At 35.6% G+C, this 15,678-nt stretch overlaps 1 protein-coding gene across 6 annotated transcripts in view; it reads right to left on the bottom strand.

Moving 5' to 3' along the window:
• LOC136030967 (nuclear pore complex protein Nup155-like) overlaps positions 1-15,678 on the bottom strand; it is an 88,830-nt gene that overhangs the window by 56,539 nt on the left and 16,613 nt on the right. For all 6 annotated transcript variants that reach the window (XM_065710112.1, XM_065710111.1, XM_065710114.1 and 3 more), the window contains 3 exons: positions 11,288-11,592; positions 7,685-7,913; positions 864-1,015 (listed from right to left, as the gene is read on the bottom strand). In XM_065710112.1, the coding sequence (XP_065566184.1) occupies positions 864-1,015; positions 7,685-7,913; positions 11,288-11,588 (682 nt within the window). In that variant the 5' untranslated portion in view covers positions 11,589-11,592. The remainder of the gene's footprint in view (positions 1-863; positions 1,016-7,684; positions 7,914-11,287; positions 11,593-15,678) is intronic.

Raw genomic sequence — 15,678 nt, 5'->3', positions numbered from 1 at the left:
TAGTTCTGATCTTTTTTTGCAGGTGGATGGTCGGCCAGAGTAATCACCTTTCTCGATCATCATCCAGCCTGCTTCATTTAAAACCTAAAAACCGAAGACCCTTATTGAACCAAAAAGATTTATTGAAAGCTCTACCACCTTAGCATAGTCAGATTCGACTTTACAAATTCTGTAATTCTCATTTATGTAGATTCTCAACTTAACAAAGTTCAGAAATTTAGAATAAAATTTTTGAATTTTATACACCCTATTAATTGAATTTTCTAGTCATTGCAGATCAGCCCCAATGCGAGAATAACAAATTTCACGTACACAGCAGAGGGTATGCACAAACACACACATCTGGATTGGATTCGGTAAAATAACTTCTTACATAGCCTAGGCATGGATTCTGTCAATCTTTGTGGAACTTTCTATGCACGTCAGCGGCAATATCTATTTGTTGGCACAGGGTGAGGAACGTAAAAAATAAATGTTGCAGTTTTGGAAGAAGGGGTAAGACATATATTTGTATTACTAAGATCGCTATCAGTGATTAAATCCAATTCATAACTTGCCGTCGCAAGAGTTCAGACTAAGTTTCAGCGATGTCATTCTCGGCTTAGAATTTTCAATGAATGGCCTAAGCCTCTATAACAATGAAGACATAGAACATTTTGACGAATTTGCACACGTTTGTAAAGCCTTTTATTGTAATTCAAATTCTAAAATTAAAAACTAGGTTACACTTTGTCTTAAATATAAGAAGTCAACTTCTTTTAGAGATAACAATCCTAGGGGAATACCCCAAGTTATGAGCAGATAGTACTTTTACGTTTTTCTAAGATAATAACTCATCAAAAGAAAATGAACATAAAACTTGCCAGAAAATGTGACTCCAAGGAGAACTATTTCAACAGTTGTGGCTAATACAAGCAGATATTCGATTTGAGGCTGAAAAACATTTGGCTTCGGCTTAGCTATTCCAGCACTCAAGATGGCCTCACTTAGGCCATCATAAAACGCGAGATCAGAGCTACAAAAAAAACATAATGCTTGTAAATCACATAACTACAGCAGAGGAAAAAAATCGACAAAATAGAAAAACTACTTGATTGGGAGGTACATAATCTTGTATGAGAACTACAAATTCAGCTAATACCAATAACTGAATATTTTATTATTGAGCACCCACATATTCAAGATTTTTGCATCTCCTAAAGTAAGTTGCAGACCAAAAAGAGGTTCTTATACTACTTCACTGTTAACCAAAAGCTTCTAACAGCATACACGGTACATTACATTGACAAGACATGAAATTTAAACTAATTTTGGCCTGTACGTTATTAAAAGCACAGGTTTCTTTAGACAAATTATTAAAAGAAGGAAAAAACGCATTGTGTCAAATAAGATATTTTTGCTTCAACGCAAATGGGACCCATACAAAGAACATTTAAATCAGAAAAACACAATTTAATCGTCATTATTTTGAAATAATTTGTCCAATTTATTTCAATTTGGCTCGAGTGTGTATGAATCAGCTACTATGATTTTATCACTACCATGATTTATCGTATGGTAATATCCCCAATGCTCAGACAGTACCTACTTTAGGACAAATATTTGATTAAATATATCTTTTATAAACATGGACGGTAGGTTTTTAATCATAAATAGGCTCTTATTGAACTTTTCTAATCTCTTCTGCTAAACGGGCACAAGTCTAGTATGCTGTATTAAGCTACTAATCTATCTGGTTCGTACGCTAAAATTTGTCAACTATACGTAGTTTTCGAAAAAACAAACATATCGTAAGCTATTTGGAATTTTTTTAAGCAAAATGATCTACTAATGAAGTACGATCTTACTGAACTTTTCTCATCTCTTCTGCACAACGGAGTACAGGTCGGGTATGTTATATTGGCTACTAATCGCTCTGTTCTAATCTGGCTACTCTCGTACGCTAAAGTGTGTCATCTATACCTAGTTTTCGAAGACACAAACAGATCGTACGCTATTTCGAATTTCTGTTAGCAAGATTATCTACTAACGAAGTACGCATCAACTTAACGTCACAACCAATAAGCAGACGAAGATGCTCTGTATTAGATGAAGATTTTACTATCATGTCACCTAGTTTTACTTCAAGGCCAAGATCCACCTTCCTTTGCTGTTCAAAACAAGAAACTAAGTTTTAGTCTCATTGAAATAAGATCCACTCTTTCATGTGAACCATTCCGTCAATAAAAATTCTCTTCAAAATGAGAAAAAGAACTACTTAAATTCAAAATATCATCAGAGTAATTCAATAATGACAAACCACACCATGATACAGAGAGCTATCACCTACTGAGCTTCAACTATACTGTTATCGTAAAAAGGCGGTGAAAAGATACCACATTGACGGATTACTTTTTGGACTGGGGTAACATCGAAGGAAATTTTTGTTCGTGTTTTGATATACAGTCTAAATTAAATGGTGACAATAGACCATTAATCCAGTAATACTAATGGATATACCCTATTGCACAGTTTATAGGACTTATTTAGGGTGTTTATTAGATCGCTTCACGGCAAAGATAGGGCGTGTAACGCGAAAAAAAAGTATATTTCAGAAAAAATTACACACTTTCTGCAAGAGGTCGTTCAGACAAATATGGAAGAAAGGAAAAGGATACTAGGGTTGCCTCCCCTCCCCAAAAAATATCATAACTGATCTTTAAATGGGCCTTTTCCATAGAAGATAAACAGGAGATGACACTCATGACCATTTTTTAGGCTATTTACTAAGAATAAACATGTTGTGAACATGAAATTTGATACTATAACTCCAACATATTTACGTTGAAAAATTTGGACCCCTACTCCCTTTTGAGATTTCCCTTTACCCTCCCCCCACAAAAAAATCACTAGACTATACCTCCCTGAACTTAATTTGTTTGGAGAAATATATTGGAGCTAAGTAGAGAATACAGGTGCTGAAGGTGTTACAGCTCTCCTCATTTCAGGGATGCAGGTGTTTTTAGTCGATTTTACATTTAAATAGACTTCCGTTGCCAAGACAAAAGGAAGTGTTTCAGCAAGTATTATGTTAAATTCACCAGCAGAAGTGTTGCAGAAGCAAAACTTTGGTCAGGAATCTGAGAAAGGGGCATTTCGGCGAGTGGCCTGACGAGGATAGGTTAAGCATAAAAGGCTACAGCTGTTGCGTTGTTATGAGATGGTTTAGGGTCTCTGCTCTTGCATAAGAACCTTTCTCCGTCCCTCTGCATGAGAGAGAAATCCTGCTTGTGTGGCATCAGGGTGAACCTTTCACGAGTTTTCCCAACCAAAATGGTGACAGGTAACAGTATTGCAGGATGACCTTGAGGAGTGGCTCCCCTCGAGGAAATTATAGCCTAGTAAACGAAATAGCATTTGCACTGGATTCTGATTAACGAATAATTCTTATGGGTCAGGTCTGTTTTGGTGGGCTTTTTAGACTGAAAAACCTCTTCCTAGCTAAGTTATCTATTATGGGTTGTCACTCGTAGTAGCACAATATTTGTAGGCATGGATATATAGTGAATCAGATGTAATAGGCTAGAGATTACTTGTGCAAGATTTCGACTATTGTTGATGGATGAGCATCTCCAAGGGTGGAAAACCATGTTGTGGCAAAGATGGACCCATGATTGTATAAAACCTACATTCATACTGGAGGTCTCAGGGACTCCTTGCTATCTGACTCTAAGTTGGCTTAAACACTTCGTGTAAAATCTAGAAGATATGTTAGTCCCCGTCCAGCGCTGGTTCTGGGATTATTGCTTTTCCTGATGCCATAGTGATTTCAATGAATTAAAGAATATAAGAATTGCAACTTGGAATGTCACAACGTCAAAAAACAGCTATCGTACCGACATTTGACAGACAAATTCAGACACTTCGAGCTGGACTTGTTAAGAGATTCAGGAATTCATATCCCAAAGATGGGAAACATGAAATTAGGTGATATAGAATTTATTTACACCGGCAGGAAGGATGGTACGCATAGGTAGGGAGTAGAACTAATGATGAATAAGGAAGCTACTAAGTCTTATTTAAGTTAGGAAAGTAATAAAAATAGAATACTAGTTGATCCTTTTATGATTAAAATGAGCAGGGTATCAGTCATAGTAGTATATGCCCCAGTAGAGCCGACTGATGGAGATAGTAGTGGCTTAGAAGAATGTTGCTTATAGCTACAGGAGCTCATAGACAGGATCACTGGTAGAAATACGGTGTTTTGGATAGGTGATTTTAATAGCCAAGTCAGTAGAAATAATTATAGATTGTATCATAGCCAAGGTAAATTTGGCGTTGGAAAAGAAAACAGCAATGGTTATAAACTACTGGAATTTTGTAGGTATAACAATCTAGTTATAACCAATACATTATTTGGTCATTAAATGGCCCATAAGTTAACATGATATTCACATGATAAGACAGCTATCCTAGCTGGATCGATAAAAGATACTAGGGTATATATGATTGCTACTATTGGTGTTAAAAGTAAAGATCATCATCTAGTAGTGTCTAGGGTGAGTCAAAGCTGAAATTTAGGAAGGGTAATTACTTTCCAGGAGGCCATGACATTTGTACACGCCTGGATGAGGATTTGAGGGCAACTTTCCAGGAACAGTTGAAACTAAACTGGAGAGAATAAGATTTGACTATCTAGAGGATGGATGGAATATTTTTAGTAAAAAGGGATTGCGAAGCCACTGACTGTGTCTTAGGGAAGAAAGTTAGAAACATAGCAAAGAATATTAGTGAAAATGCTATATGTTTAATGGAAAGAAGGAGTGATTTGTACAGAAATTACTTGAGGGATGGATCCTATAAAAGCAAAAGAAATGTAAAGAAACTGGAGAAAGCATAAAAATATGAATTAGGGAGGCGTGAAGGGGGGCACGGATTAAATACCTGAGGATCTGGAAGATGCAGCAAGACGGTATAATAGTAAAATATCGTATCGGCACGTTAATAAATTAAGGGGGAATAATAAATGTGGACTGTCCTTGCTAAACAGAGGAACGGGGTCACAGTTATTGATAAGGGAAGATTTAAAGAGAGATGGGCAGAACATTTTGAGAATATGCTAAACCGTGACAGTTACAGGAAAATATACAGTTAAGAATGAAATAGTTTATGGTGGATCTGATGGAAGATTTATTTTGTGAGGAAATATTGCTGACAGTACTAAAAGGATTGAAAAAAGACCCAGGCGCTAATAGTGTTGGCAACAAGTTTTTTAAACATGGTATTTATGAAATTAGAGATGAATTCATGAAGATTCTTCACAAGATTTTGAAAAAGGGGAAGTACTTAGTAATTTTAGGATAAATTTAACTAAACTCCTCTATGAGAAAGGTGATAAGAGTAAGTGTTGCAATAATAGAGGCATTAGCTAGGTTTCTCTAGAAAGCAAATTACTTAGCATGGTAATATTTTTTAGACTTCGAGGTGTTGTAGATAAAGTTTAAAAAGAAGAACAGTCTAGTTTTAGGAAGAATGTGCCGACCGAATTTCACTCTTATATAAACAATTTAGAAGTGAATGTGTCTTTAAACCCCTTTAGTCCTCAGTTTTATAGACTATGAGAAAGCGTTGTGTTCAGCTGATAAGGGAGCTTTAGCAATGGTCCTATCCTTGCATGATATACGAGGTAAATACAACAAAGTGATTAGTGATATGTAAGAGAATGACATTACTGCAGTTAATGTAGGAAATGAGGTTAGTAGTTGCTTTTGAATTAAATCAGGAGTTAAGCATGGTTGCGTCCTACCCCTATTTATATGGATGATTTTGATGGACTTTGTCCTAGGAACCACAGCAAAGGTAATGGGATGACAGAATCAATTGGGGAGGTAACTCTCCTAGACTTAGATTATGCCGATGATTGAAGGATTCTACTTGAATTGTTAGGAAAATTAATGAACTTTTTGAGGTTTTGAGAGTTGAGGTGCAAGAATAGGCTTGAAAATTAATAACGAAAAAACAAAGTCACTAAGACTAGGAGTAAGTGAAGGTGAAGAGGTTGGGCAGCGAGAAGATAGATCAAGTGGACAGCTTTCACTTACCAAAGTGGTATTATTAGTAATGACGGTGTGTGCTATGAATATGTTAAAAGTAGAATAGCCAAGGCCCATGGTATTTTTTCACTATTGAAGAAAGTCTGAAAGAATAGGAAGACAAGTCTTTGGATTTTTATTTATTTTATTTTTTTGAGCTTCAAAGCTCAGAGTCACCTATCTACTGTCAAACCACCTATACCCCCGCCCAAAGTTCGCTCTGTAACAAATCTATCGCATCAAATTAGGAGATGCGATGGATTTGTTACCGCATGTTAATGAAGTCAATGAAATTGCAATTATGTCGTTTAATACGGTCGGTGAACAAAAGTGATAAGGATAATACCGGAGACAAAAGCACTGCTTTTACAGTGCCAGCTACCTATTCGGATATTCCCGCGGCGCATATCGTTGGTGAAACGAATAATCCCATCTACTGAGGATACAATTGAATCTGTATGAGATTGTGAAAAAAGATGTAACCTTCAAGATTTTTAAGTTTTTGTCTCTAGAGAGGCTGCTAGAGGAAAAAACAAGAAAGAAAGACTGCAAACCTGGGTAGTGTTGGTTTTTCCTAATTTTTGGCACCTGAACATAGATGGCATGATTCTCGTCTTTGGTTAGGGAAAAATATGAATTCTTTTTTGAACACTTTTAGCTGTTCAGTGCTTATAATCGCACATCAACAGTAAAACCCCTACACTCCCCCCAAATGAGCTGTGTAACAAATAGATCACATGAGATTTAAAGACGTGATACATTTGTTCTTACATGAGGAGGAAGCCGATGATCGGCATCATATTACCTATAACAGTAACTGAAGCAAGCAATGAGGAAAAATAGCAGACAAAAGCACTGTTTTGACACCTAAGTCAGCTACATATTCTTATGTTCTCATGGTGGACTTCGTTGACGAAATGGAAATCCCATCCACTGAGGATGCTGGTGCGGTTGAAGCAGAATCCAAAGGACAAAGGATAAAGCTTTTGTCAAAGGACAAAGATGGTCCCAGATGGTCCCAGGAAGGACTCCAGATGGTCAAATCGGGAAAAGACTATATCTAATTTAATCTGGTCCGATCCCTGATATGCCTGCCAAATTTCATCGTCCTAGCTTACCTTGAAGTGCCTAAAGTAGCAAAACCGGGACAGACCGACAGACAGGCCGACTGAATTTGCGATCGCTATATGTCACTTGGTTAATACCAAGTGCTATAAAAAATCCCTACAAGAGTAGTGAAATTTATATTAAAATGAAATTCGGAAAAACAACTGCTCAAACTATTATACAAGTGACGCACAAAAGGCCGGAGTACATTGTTATTTGCTTTCATTATAATTACTTCAACAGTCTATTTGTAACACATAAAATTACCAGCATTAATCTATTCCTATCAGCTAACTATACAGTCAAAACGTGAAGATAATGTAAAGGTTAAAAGAAATCAATAATACTTCGACGTTTTAGTTTTTAAATGTTATACATAATGGCTATGGATATTTAAGAACTAAAATTAAGTATTTAAAGACTGTTCCTCACAGTATCCACACAAGCAAAGTTTCACAAAGAAATCTGAGCTCGTTTTCTTTATGGAGCATTCGACAAACACTTACCCGTCACGATAATTCCACAAATAGATATTGCTATCAATTGTCAGCCATGCTCTGCCTATTTGAGGAAGCAACCCCATGGAAGATATGGTTTCAACGTGGGCAAATTGTTCAACAAGCTCTTGTGGCAAAGGTACTCGTTTCATTGTACCACATTGTTTTAGCAACATTCGACAACTTTGAGCTGCTTGAGGGTAGTCAGAAGGAGATAAACCACTATGAGTTGGACAACCTAAAATGTTTCATGAAAACTATCAGGTCATATCTACGAGAAAACCAGCGCTTTCAAAGATCCACACAGTCTAGAGAAGTAGAAAGTGGGGAAGAGGTCAGGGGAAGCTTGCTGTCCTAAGACAAAACTTGATGACTCAACCTCTAGCATTCTGTTCCAGGTCCTTCATTCCTTCTTTTTTTTTTTTTGCAAATCTTGAAAACGCTTAAAAAGGAATTAGGTCGACATAAAGCTTATTGCATAGTTTCTATTGGGCATCCATTCTGTTAAAACGCTCAACAAAAAAAGGTTTTGTTGCAAGTGAAACGAATTTATACGGATTAACTGATTGAGCTTCCTGTGGTATTAGGGGTCTCCGGGCGAATGGAATTAAATTTTAATTATCTACTTTACAATCCGGAATAACGCTGCTCGTATCTTAATAATGGAATTAAAACTATCAATTTCTAATCATTTGACTCCCCTCCGGCGTTTATGGGATCACCTCTCCTATAAAAACTTAATATACCCCCGATGCATATAAAGTACTAACATTTAGTTCCAGGAGGAAGAGGTACTCCCCCATCTAAAAGAGAAATTATGAAAGGTTTCAATCCAGGTCTCTGCTTAAGTTTTACTTTCGCAGCCATGATCTCAAAACTTATCAGGTCCTTAATTCCTTCTTTTTTTTCTTCCGGAAACTTTGAAAAAGCTTCAAAAGGAATTAGGTCGACATAAAGCTTGCTGCAAAGTTGCTATTAGACATTCATTCTGTTAAAACGCTTACCAAAAAAAGGTTTCCAATTTCGTTTAAATCCCTTCTTACAGCGGCTTCCCACGGATGACCAAAACACTAACAATTATACATACTAATACACCCCCGGTGATTTTTTTGGGAGGGGGGATAACAAATAACAGAAAATTGGGCCTTTATGGTCTTTACTATAGGCAGCGCTACAGCGTTGCCTCTGGCAACTACATCAGGGAGTTCTAATTTCGTTTAAATACTTTCTTAAAGCCGCTTCCCATCGGATGACCAAACCGCACAACATTTGGCAATCTGCCATCCTTCATCTGTCAAACATAGTTTTCAAAACATAAGAATTCTATGTCAAAACATAGAATTTCATTTTATCCCAAGAAAGTCAGCTTAAAAACCCATTTGCCGTGCAACAGATTCACTATATACCCTCAGCGGTATGATTACCTAAGATTATCCTTGGACAATTTCTCTGAAAAACCCAGTAAGTGGATGGTTGACGTTCTTTTAATATTAACGACAAAAAGTCACGAAAATATTCAATAATAGACCCAAAAGTACATGAACTAATATTTAGGTCATATTCACGAAAATCAAATACTTAAGGCCGTGATTAAGTGAACTTGAAAAAATAGAGGTTCAAATTGAAGTTAGGGTAGCCTTCTGTCTCTCAATTCTCTAAAGACCGTCGATTGTCAAAAACCTTCAAATAGCACTTATTCATTGGCTGAAATAGCAGGTTAATTATACCAGCTTGTCAATCTGGTCTAAAGGGCGATTTCTAATTTAATCTGGCCTGGTTCCTGATACGCCTGCCCAATTTCATCGTCCTAGCTTACCTGGAAGTACCTAAAGTAGCAAAACCGGGACAGATAGACAGACCGAGCGACAGAATTTGCATCGCTATATGTCACTTGGTAAATACCAAGTGCCATAAAAAAAAAACTAAAAAGAAAACAGAAAAAAGAACAATTAAAAAAGAAAAAAAAACAAAACACAGTTAAAAATTAGCACCTTGCATACGTGTTCTTCGTTTATTTTCAGATGGCAGCAGAACTTTTAAGCGACGTTGTCGTTTAACATGAGAAAATTCCATCAAAACATACCGTGAATAAAAACATGTGCACGGAGGTTAACATCAACAAAGTCAGAAATTTGACCTTGGGATTCATGTACTGGGGTTTTCCCCCGGTAATCATATTTGCCTTAATTATGTTGTTACATTATTCAGTAGCAACAAGGCGCGTTCCAACACACATCCCTTCTGATCTATGTTAAGCATAAGCATCACTATGATATCTTCCTTTATTTTTAAGTCATGGGGTAAAAATTTGTAGTGTCAATTGAATTGAGGAATTCCGGAATGAATTCAATTCCTCTTCCACTTTATCTTTCAGAGAATCATAACTTTATGAGACTTGTTTTCTCTTAGAAGGTGATTGATAGTTTTGGCATTTATTTTTACTAAATTTTAACTGAGCGAATCTAAAATAACACGACACTTAATTGCATTGCATTGTAATTTTGATATACCAGACAATCTCCCTGTCCACTATTATGCTTCTTCGTTTTCATTAGAGTCATTTTCGGGAAAGTTTCTATTTCCCATGTCCAGGATGTATTTAGCAAATGGTTTCTCTTCAAAATCAACATACATATTTTTTTCTAAGGAAAAATGTTTGAAAAATTGGGGGACAAAATTAAAGCAATGTAATAGCTCTTAAGGGGCTTATTATGTATGTATGTATGTATGTATATATATATATATATATATATATAAATTTCAAATATGTTGTGCATGAATATTGGTAATCCCTCTAGCATTATTGTCGTTATTCAGCTGACGATTTATTAATGAGCACAGAACCCACTACAGCATTCACGTCATACTGTAAACCAATTTCTCAAGACGAAAGGTTCTACTTCTGGTTAAGACTACAGACTACGGAAAATCAATTAGCTATCCTATAATTTTAATTCCCCGGTATTTTAAACATCTTTAAAGTGCAAAAATACCAAAAATGCAGTTTTTGTGAAAAATTGCATCCTACTTTAGTTCAGTAATTTTTTTACGCCTAAAAAGGGCACTAGAACATTCAATTTCTAATCGCATTAGCCCTCTTTTAAGTTTTTCCGGTCATCCCTCCTATACGCAATTCCTCTCCCTAGTTTTGATCAATGGATCTAAGAAAAGTTTCATTACTAGCTGAGCTCATTTCTGTTTTCTTTTAAACTCAAACTAAAGTAAAGTTGACATACGATAAAGCCTACTTATTCTAAAGTGCAAAAAAAAAGTCAATGACATAAGCCGAAGAGTAGCAAAATAAATGGAAAACATTTTTCTATTATTTTTGCTATCTGCATTTTCGCACAAGGATTCAAAAATTCATTTGTCCTATTATATATTTCAATGTTATTGGATAGTATTACCTTTTCATTTTAGTCCTCCCAAGTTATGCAGATGTTTAATGAATATATAAAAAGAAACTTTAAAAAATTTTAAAGATATTTTCCTCAAAAAAATGCTTTAATTAAGCAAATATGCTAAGAATTACTAGATGACTGTGGATTTGTCTGATGATAAAATGTTAAAAAATTGACAGTCTTAATAGTTTTAATAATCTTTAATCCATACCTTTTTTAGTGATTTTAAGTTGATCAATCAATTTAGCAGAAGAGCTATCACTGAGAATGCATTTATCAATTGTTCTTCCAGCTACATCAATACTATCTCTTGCTAAAGGAAGATGGGAAATCGTTGAAGAGCTTTGGGCATCTGTCGGTGAAATAAGTGAGTGTTGGTAAGGTGCAACACCAGGGGGAGTTTGAGAGTAAAATGACTGGTTAGACTGATAACCTGGTGACCCAGGGAATTCTTGGAGTGACCTATTTGCTGAAGGAGTGCCAAAACCAAAGGATTGGTGTATTGATGCCATTTTCCTTAAAAAAAAGCAAATTAAATAGAGAACAAAATTATATAAATAACCACTTGGCTCAAACTCCCTAATTACGCGAGGGGCATCATGATTCTTGGTTTTAAAAAAAGGGTAAGGTTATTAAGAAGAAACCCTTCTTGAGTCTCAAAGTGAGCGTCTTCACAAATCTTATCAAAACTAAGATAAAACTGCATAATTCAAGCATCCGGAGAAACGGGTCAGTTTTCATTAGTGTATATCTTTGCCTTTATGGTACTATACAACTCATTTTTTTATTTTTCACTGTCATTTTTACTGGATTTGGGAAAATTGACCCCAGGATTTTTACAAAATTAAACCAATGTCTCCCTTTCCAAGTCGTAAATTCTGAATTCTGAAGCTTGAGTTTAAACTTAGAAAATGCTATTTGTTAATTTTAAAAGCTTAAAAAAAGTTTTCCTATACTGTAGCCATCAATCTTAACTAGCACAGTCCTAACCATCAGTCAATCTCAAATGTATAAAACCTACACTCAGGTATTACCCAAGAAGGCACCATCTTCAGGCTCAAAATAGCCAAAATAGGAGGTGCTAACACCTAATTAATATATTCTGTTGTTTGGATTACACATTCATAACTGAGAGTAGAAATTTGGAACTTTCAAAAACAAAGTAAACACCCTGGTTTTCACTTAATTAAAATTTTCAGCAAGCATTAACTAGTTACAGATAGTGTTCCAGCTAAGTTCAAGAGAGTGCTACTTAGGCTAGCAATTGGATAGTTACAATTGAGTGGACGTGTTTCGAATTCTTGCTGGAGCTAATTTAGGGGCAGTATGGTTAACCAATAACCAGAGAATAAGACAGAGGTGTCCATAAGACCTCACTTATCAGAAAATTTTCTCCATACCCAGATTATAATGGCTAGTTCTGTGTTGCATAGCAAGAACTTAACCACGGGCTTCAGATGGGCAGACAATTGAAGAAGATTTGAAAATGATATGTAATTGTATTTCCAAAAAAAAAGTTCAAAGCAACTCAACATTTCCTTGAGAAAGTCTGATAAGATGGATAGAATTGTAGAAAGAAGTGTGCTTAAATTAACTTGAGATTAAGGAACTAGATGTATTTAGAACTGATAAAGACATTTAGAAAAAAATAATAATAAGTGCTATCAAAGAAAAGAATCTAAATAAGTATCACAGAAGCTAGCATCTGTACTATAGACTCAGCCCAAAACAGTATTGTATTCTGGCCCATCAGTTTGCAAAAAAAAAACATGATAAAGATCAGAGACAGCTGGGGAAGAAAAATTAACTTACAGGTGCAGATTGGTTTACTTCATTCCTGAAGAAAGACCTATGTTATTCTGGTTATGAGCATTGCTAGGGCAACAGCATTAAATGAAACAAAAGTCAATGAGTTATTTTGCGGCTACTCAACTATGGAAGAAACTTGAAACTCATGCTATATGAAATATTGATAAAATTGGCCTTTTGACATTGCAGGAACCTACTAACGTGAGAGCTTCAAAAAGTACTAAGCAAGTTGGTCAACTGAAATAAGCCAAGAGGTATAAATTTATAACAGTATGTTGTGCTATTAGTGCTAAATGAGCATCAATTCTCCTGTTTAGAGTCTTCATCCATGACATTTTTGCTGATCACAAATTCTTGAGCTCCAACAATTTTTTGAGCTGATCACAAATTCTGTCTCTGATCATGCAAAACCAGCATCTCCAGGTTTTAGTGCACCTGAAAACAAGGATCTGTCTCAACCATACATGTTCAGAATTACCAGAAGAAACACCTGCATACCCAAATGCCTCTTTTCAACAGATTTCGCCTCACCCTAAAGCCAGTGCTAAAAAAAAAATACTACCAACCACAAAAGGACCAAAAGCATTGTAGTGACTCTAACACATTCAGAAAAAACACAACTTTTAAGACTTTGCTGAACAAAGAGCAAAGGCCAACCGAAAGCAAAAAGGTGAGAAATATTAAGGCAAAAATTACCAAGAAAAAGGAGAAAAGGCCATGAGTTTCGACAACATACAAGACAATATAGGTTATTATCATAGACAGAATTTAGGATGAAGTGGAAGGATAATTCCATCTAAGTGACTTGGATGGTGCTATCAGATATGTAGATATTATGGGAGAAGTGAAAACTGGTGACTATGCCCTTGCCTTTGAGGAGAAATTCCCACCTACTCAAATGGTGAGATCGTTTCACAAGAGGAAGACAAATATAACATACTCTATTTGAAAGGACTTGTGCCATTTACAAAGTTCATACAGATAGATAATAATTTTAAACTCCAAAGAAACAGCATCAAAATGTACAAAGGGCCTCCATTCTTTATTGGTGGCACTATGCAATAAGTAGAACAGTGTGCTTTTCAAGTGAACTTGTCCCAATTGACATCAGATAGGTTAATTGTAATTGATAAAAGTACCCTGCCAGACTGGTAGTTGAAAATTGCCTATTTTGTTGATAATATTTGATATTCAATAGATTTGAAGGTCTTATACAATCAGATTCTTTGCCTAATGATTTTGACAAACAAAAACAGAAGCAAAATAATAGAGAAACGTATTAATCATTGCTATATGGGTCATCTGACGGAGGGAGGTGGGTGCATTTGCAAGTAAAATGATTACAATATATATTTGGAAAGAGCATAAAAAGGAATCGAGTATGTTTTCACCTTATCACTACATCAGTAATGGAACTGTATAAATATTTACTGCTGCATACAAATGTTGGTAAAGTTGCAGAATAGCAGCTCTCCAGAAGGAGAGATGCTAGAAAAAAAATGTGTCCCTATCATTCTTATTGCTCTCCTTATCAGCCATATCGTCTGCTATTTGTCGTTATTGCTGGCAAGTGCAATCTAAGGTAATTTTAAGGTAAAGTAAAAAGAAATGCAGTTGCAAATGTGGCAATTTCAACCCCCCCCCCCCCACCCTTAATGGGCTGAATATATATACATTCACATGATTCGGCTAGGAAGAAAATGAAGACACTATTTGATGCCTTTTTTTATGCACTTTCCAAATTCAATGATTGCTTCTTGGGCAAATTTCATTTTCAGCCCTTAAAGGGGCTCAGAACAACCCATAATAGCCAAAATTAAAAAAATGTGTTTTTAAAAGACTGTATAGCTAGAAACAATTGTCATATGTAGCTGATTCAGGAATGGTAATTATTTATATTTATTCAAAAACGAAAAATACAAGAAAAAGGAAAGACACAGATAAGACAACATAAACATAAAAAACAAAAAATAACTAAATATAAACAAATATAGAACACATCAAACACTTCCATAAACCCAACCCCAGTGATAGCATTAAAGACCAAGGATGGTCTAGCTTCACCAGAGACTTGCTTTTCTACAGATATAACATGGCCTTCTACAGATATAACATGGCCAGTTAAGCTGGATTTTTGAACAAGATAAATCTTGTGGCTCCGTGGGGGAGGGACAGAAGATCTTTTGCGAAATGAAAAAAAAACTGAATGAAGTTTTGTCTTATCTTTTTTAGTAAGCATTTTCCAAAACGATACTATATATAAACAATGTGGTAGAGCGACTGAGTTAAAAAGTTTTGACAGAAGGCAGCAGTTGAAACATAGCTTATTTAGCACAAAAGAAACGTACAATAGCCCTACTCAGCATTCAATGTGAGCTATAAGGAGTTGTCATGTTTGCTTTATTGAAAACCAATGCAGAGACCAAGGTAAATAATGTGATCAATTGGCTTGATCCTTCTATACCTGAGAGGCATATATGCTGGCAGTGTATGCTTCCAGTTGAAGAATAAGACTTCTGACTTTCCAGCATTGAATTTATGACCAAGTTTTGGATACTCAAATTTTAGTGATGTGAAAACGTCATTAATGTGCTGGATAGTGCAAACTAATGACATATGCGTAACAGACAAGAGACAAATAGAGACTGGCAAGTATGAAAGATAAGGGAGGAGCAGTATTTGCATTGAGAACTCCATTGTTGAAGTAAAATGTTAGTTTAAAAGCAAATTAGCAGGAATTTTCGAAAACCTATAACCATCATGTAAAAGAACAAGGTAAATCATATTTTTGCA

This window comes from Artemia franciscana, chromosome 9 (assembly GCF_032884065.1).
Source record: "Artemia franciscana chromosome 9, ASM3288406v1, whole genome shotgun sequence".
Classification (NCBI taxonomy): Eukaryota; Metazoa; Arthropoda; class Branchiopoda; order Anostraca; family Artemiidae; genus Artemia; species Artemia franciscana.
The sequence above is the reverse complement of the archived record's forward strand: the minus strand, read 5'-3'. Positions and strand labels throughout refer to the sequence as shown.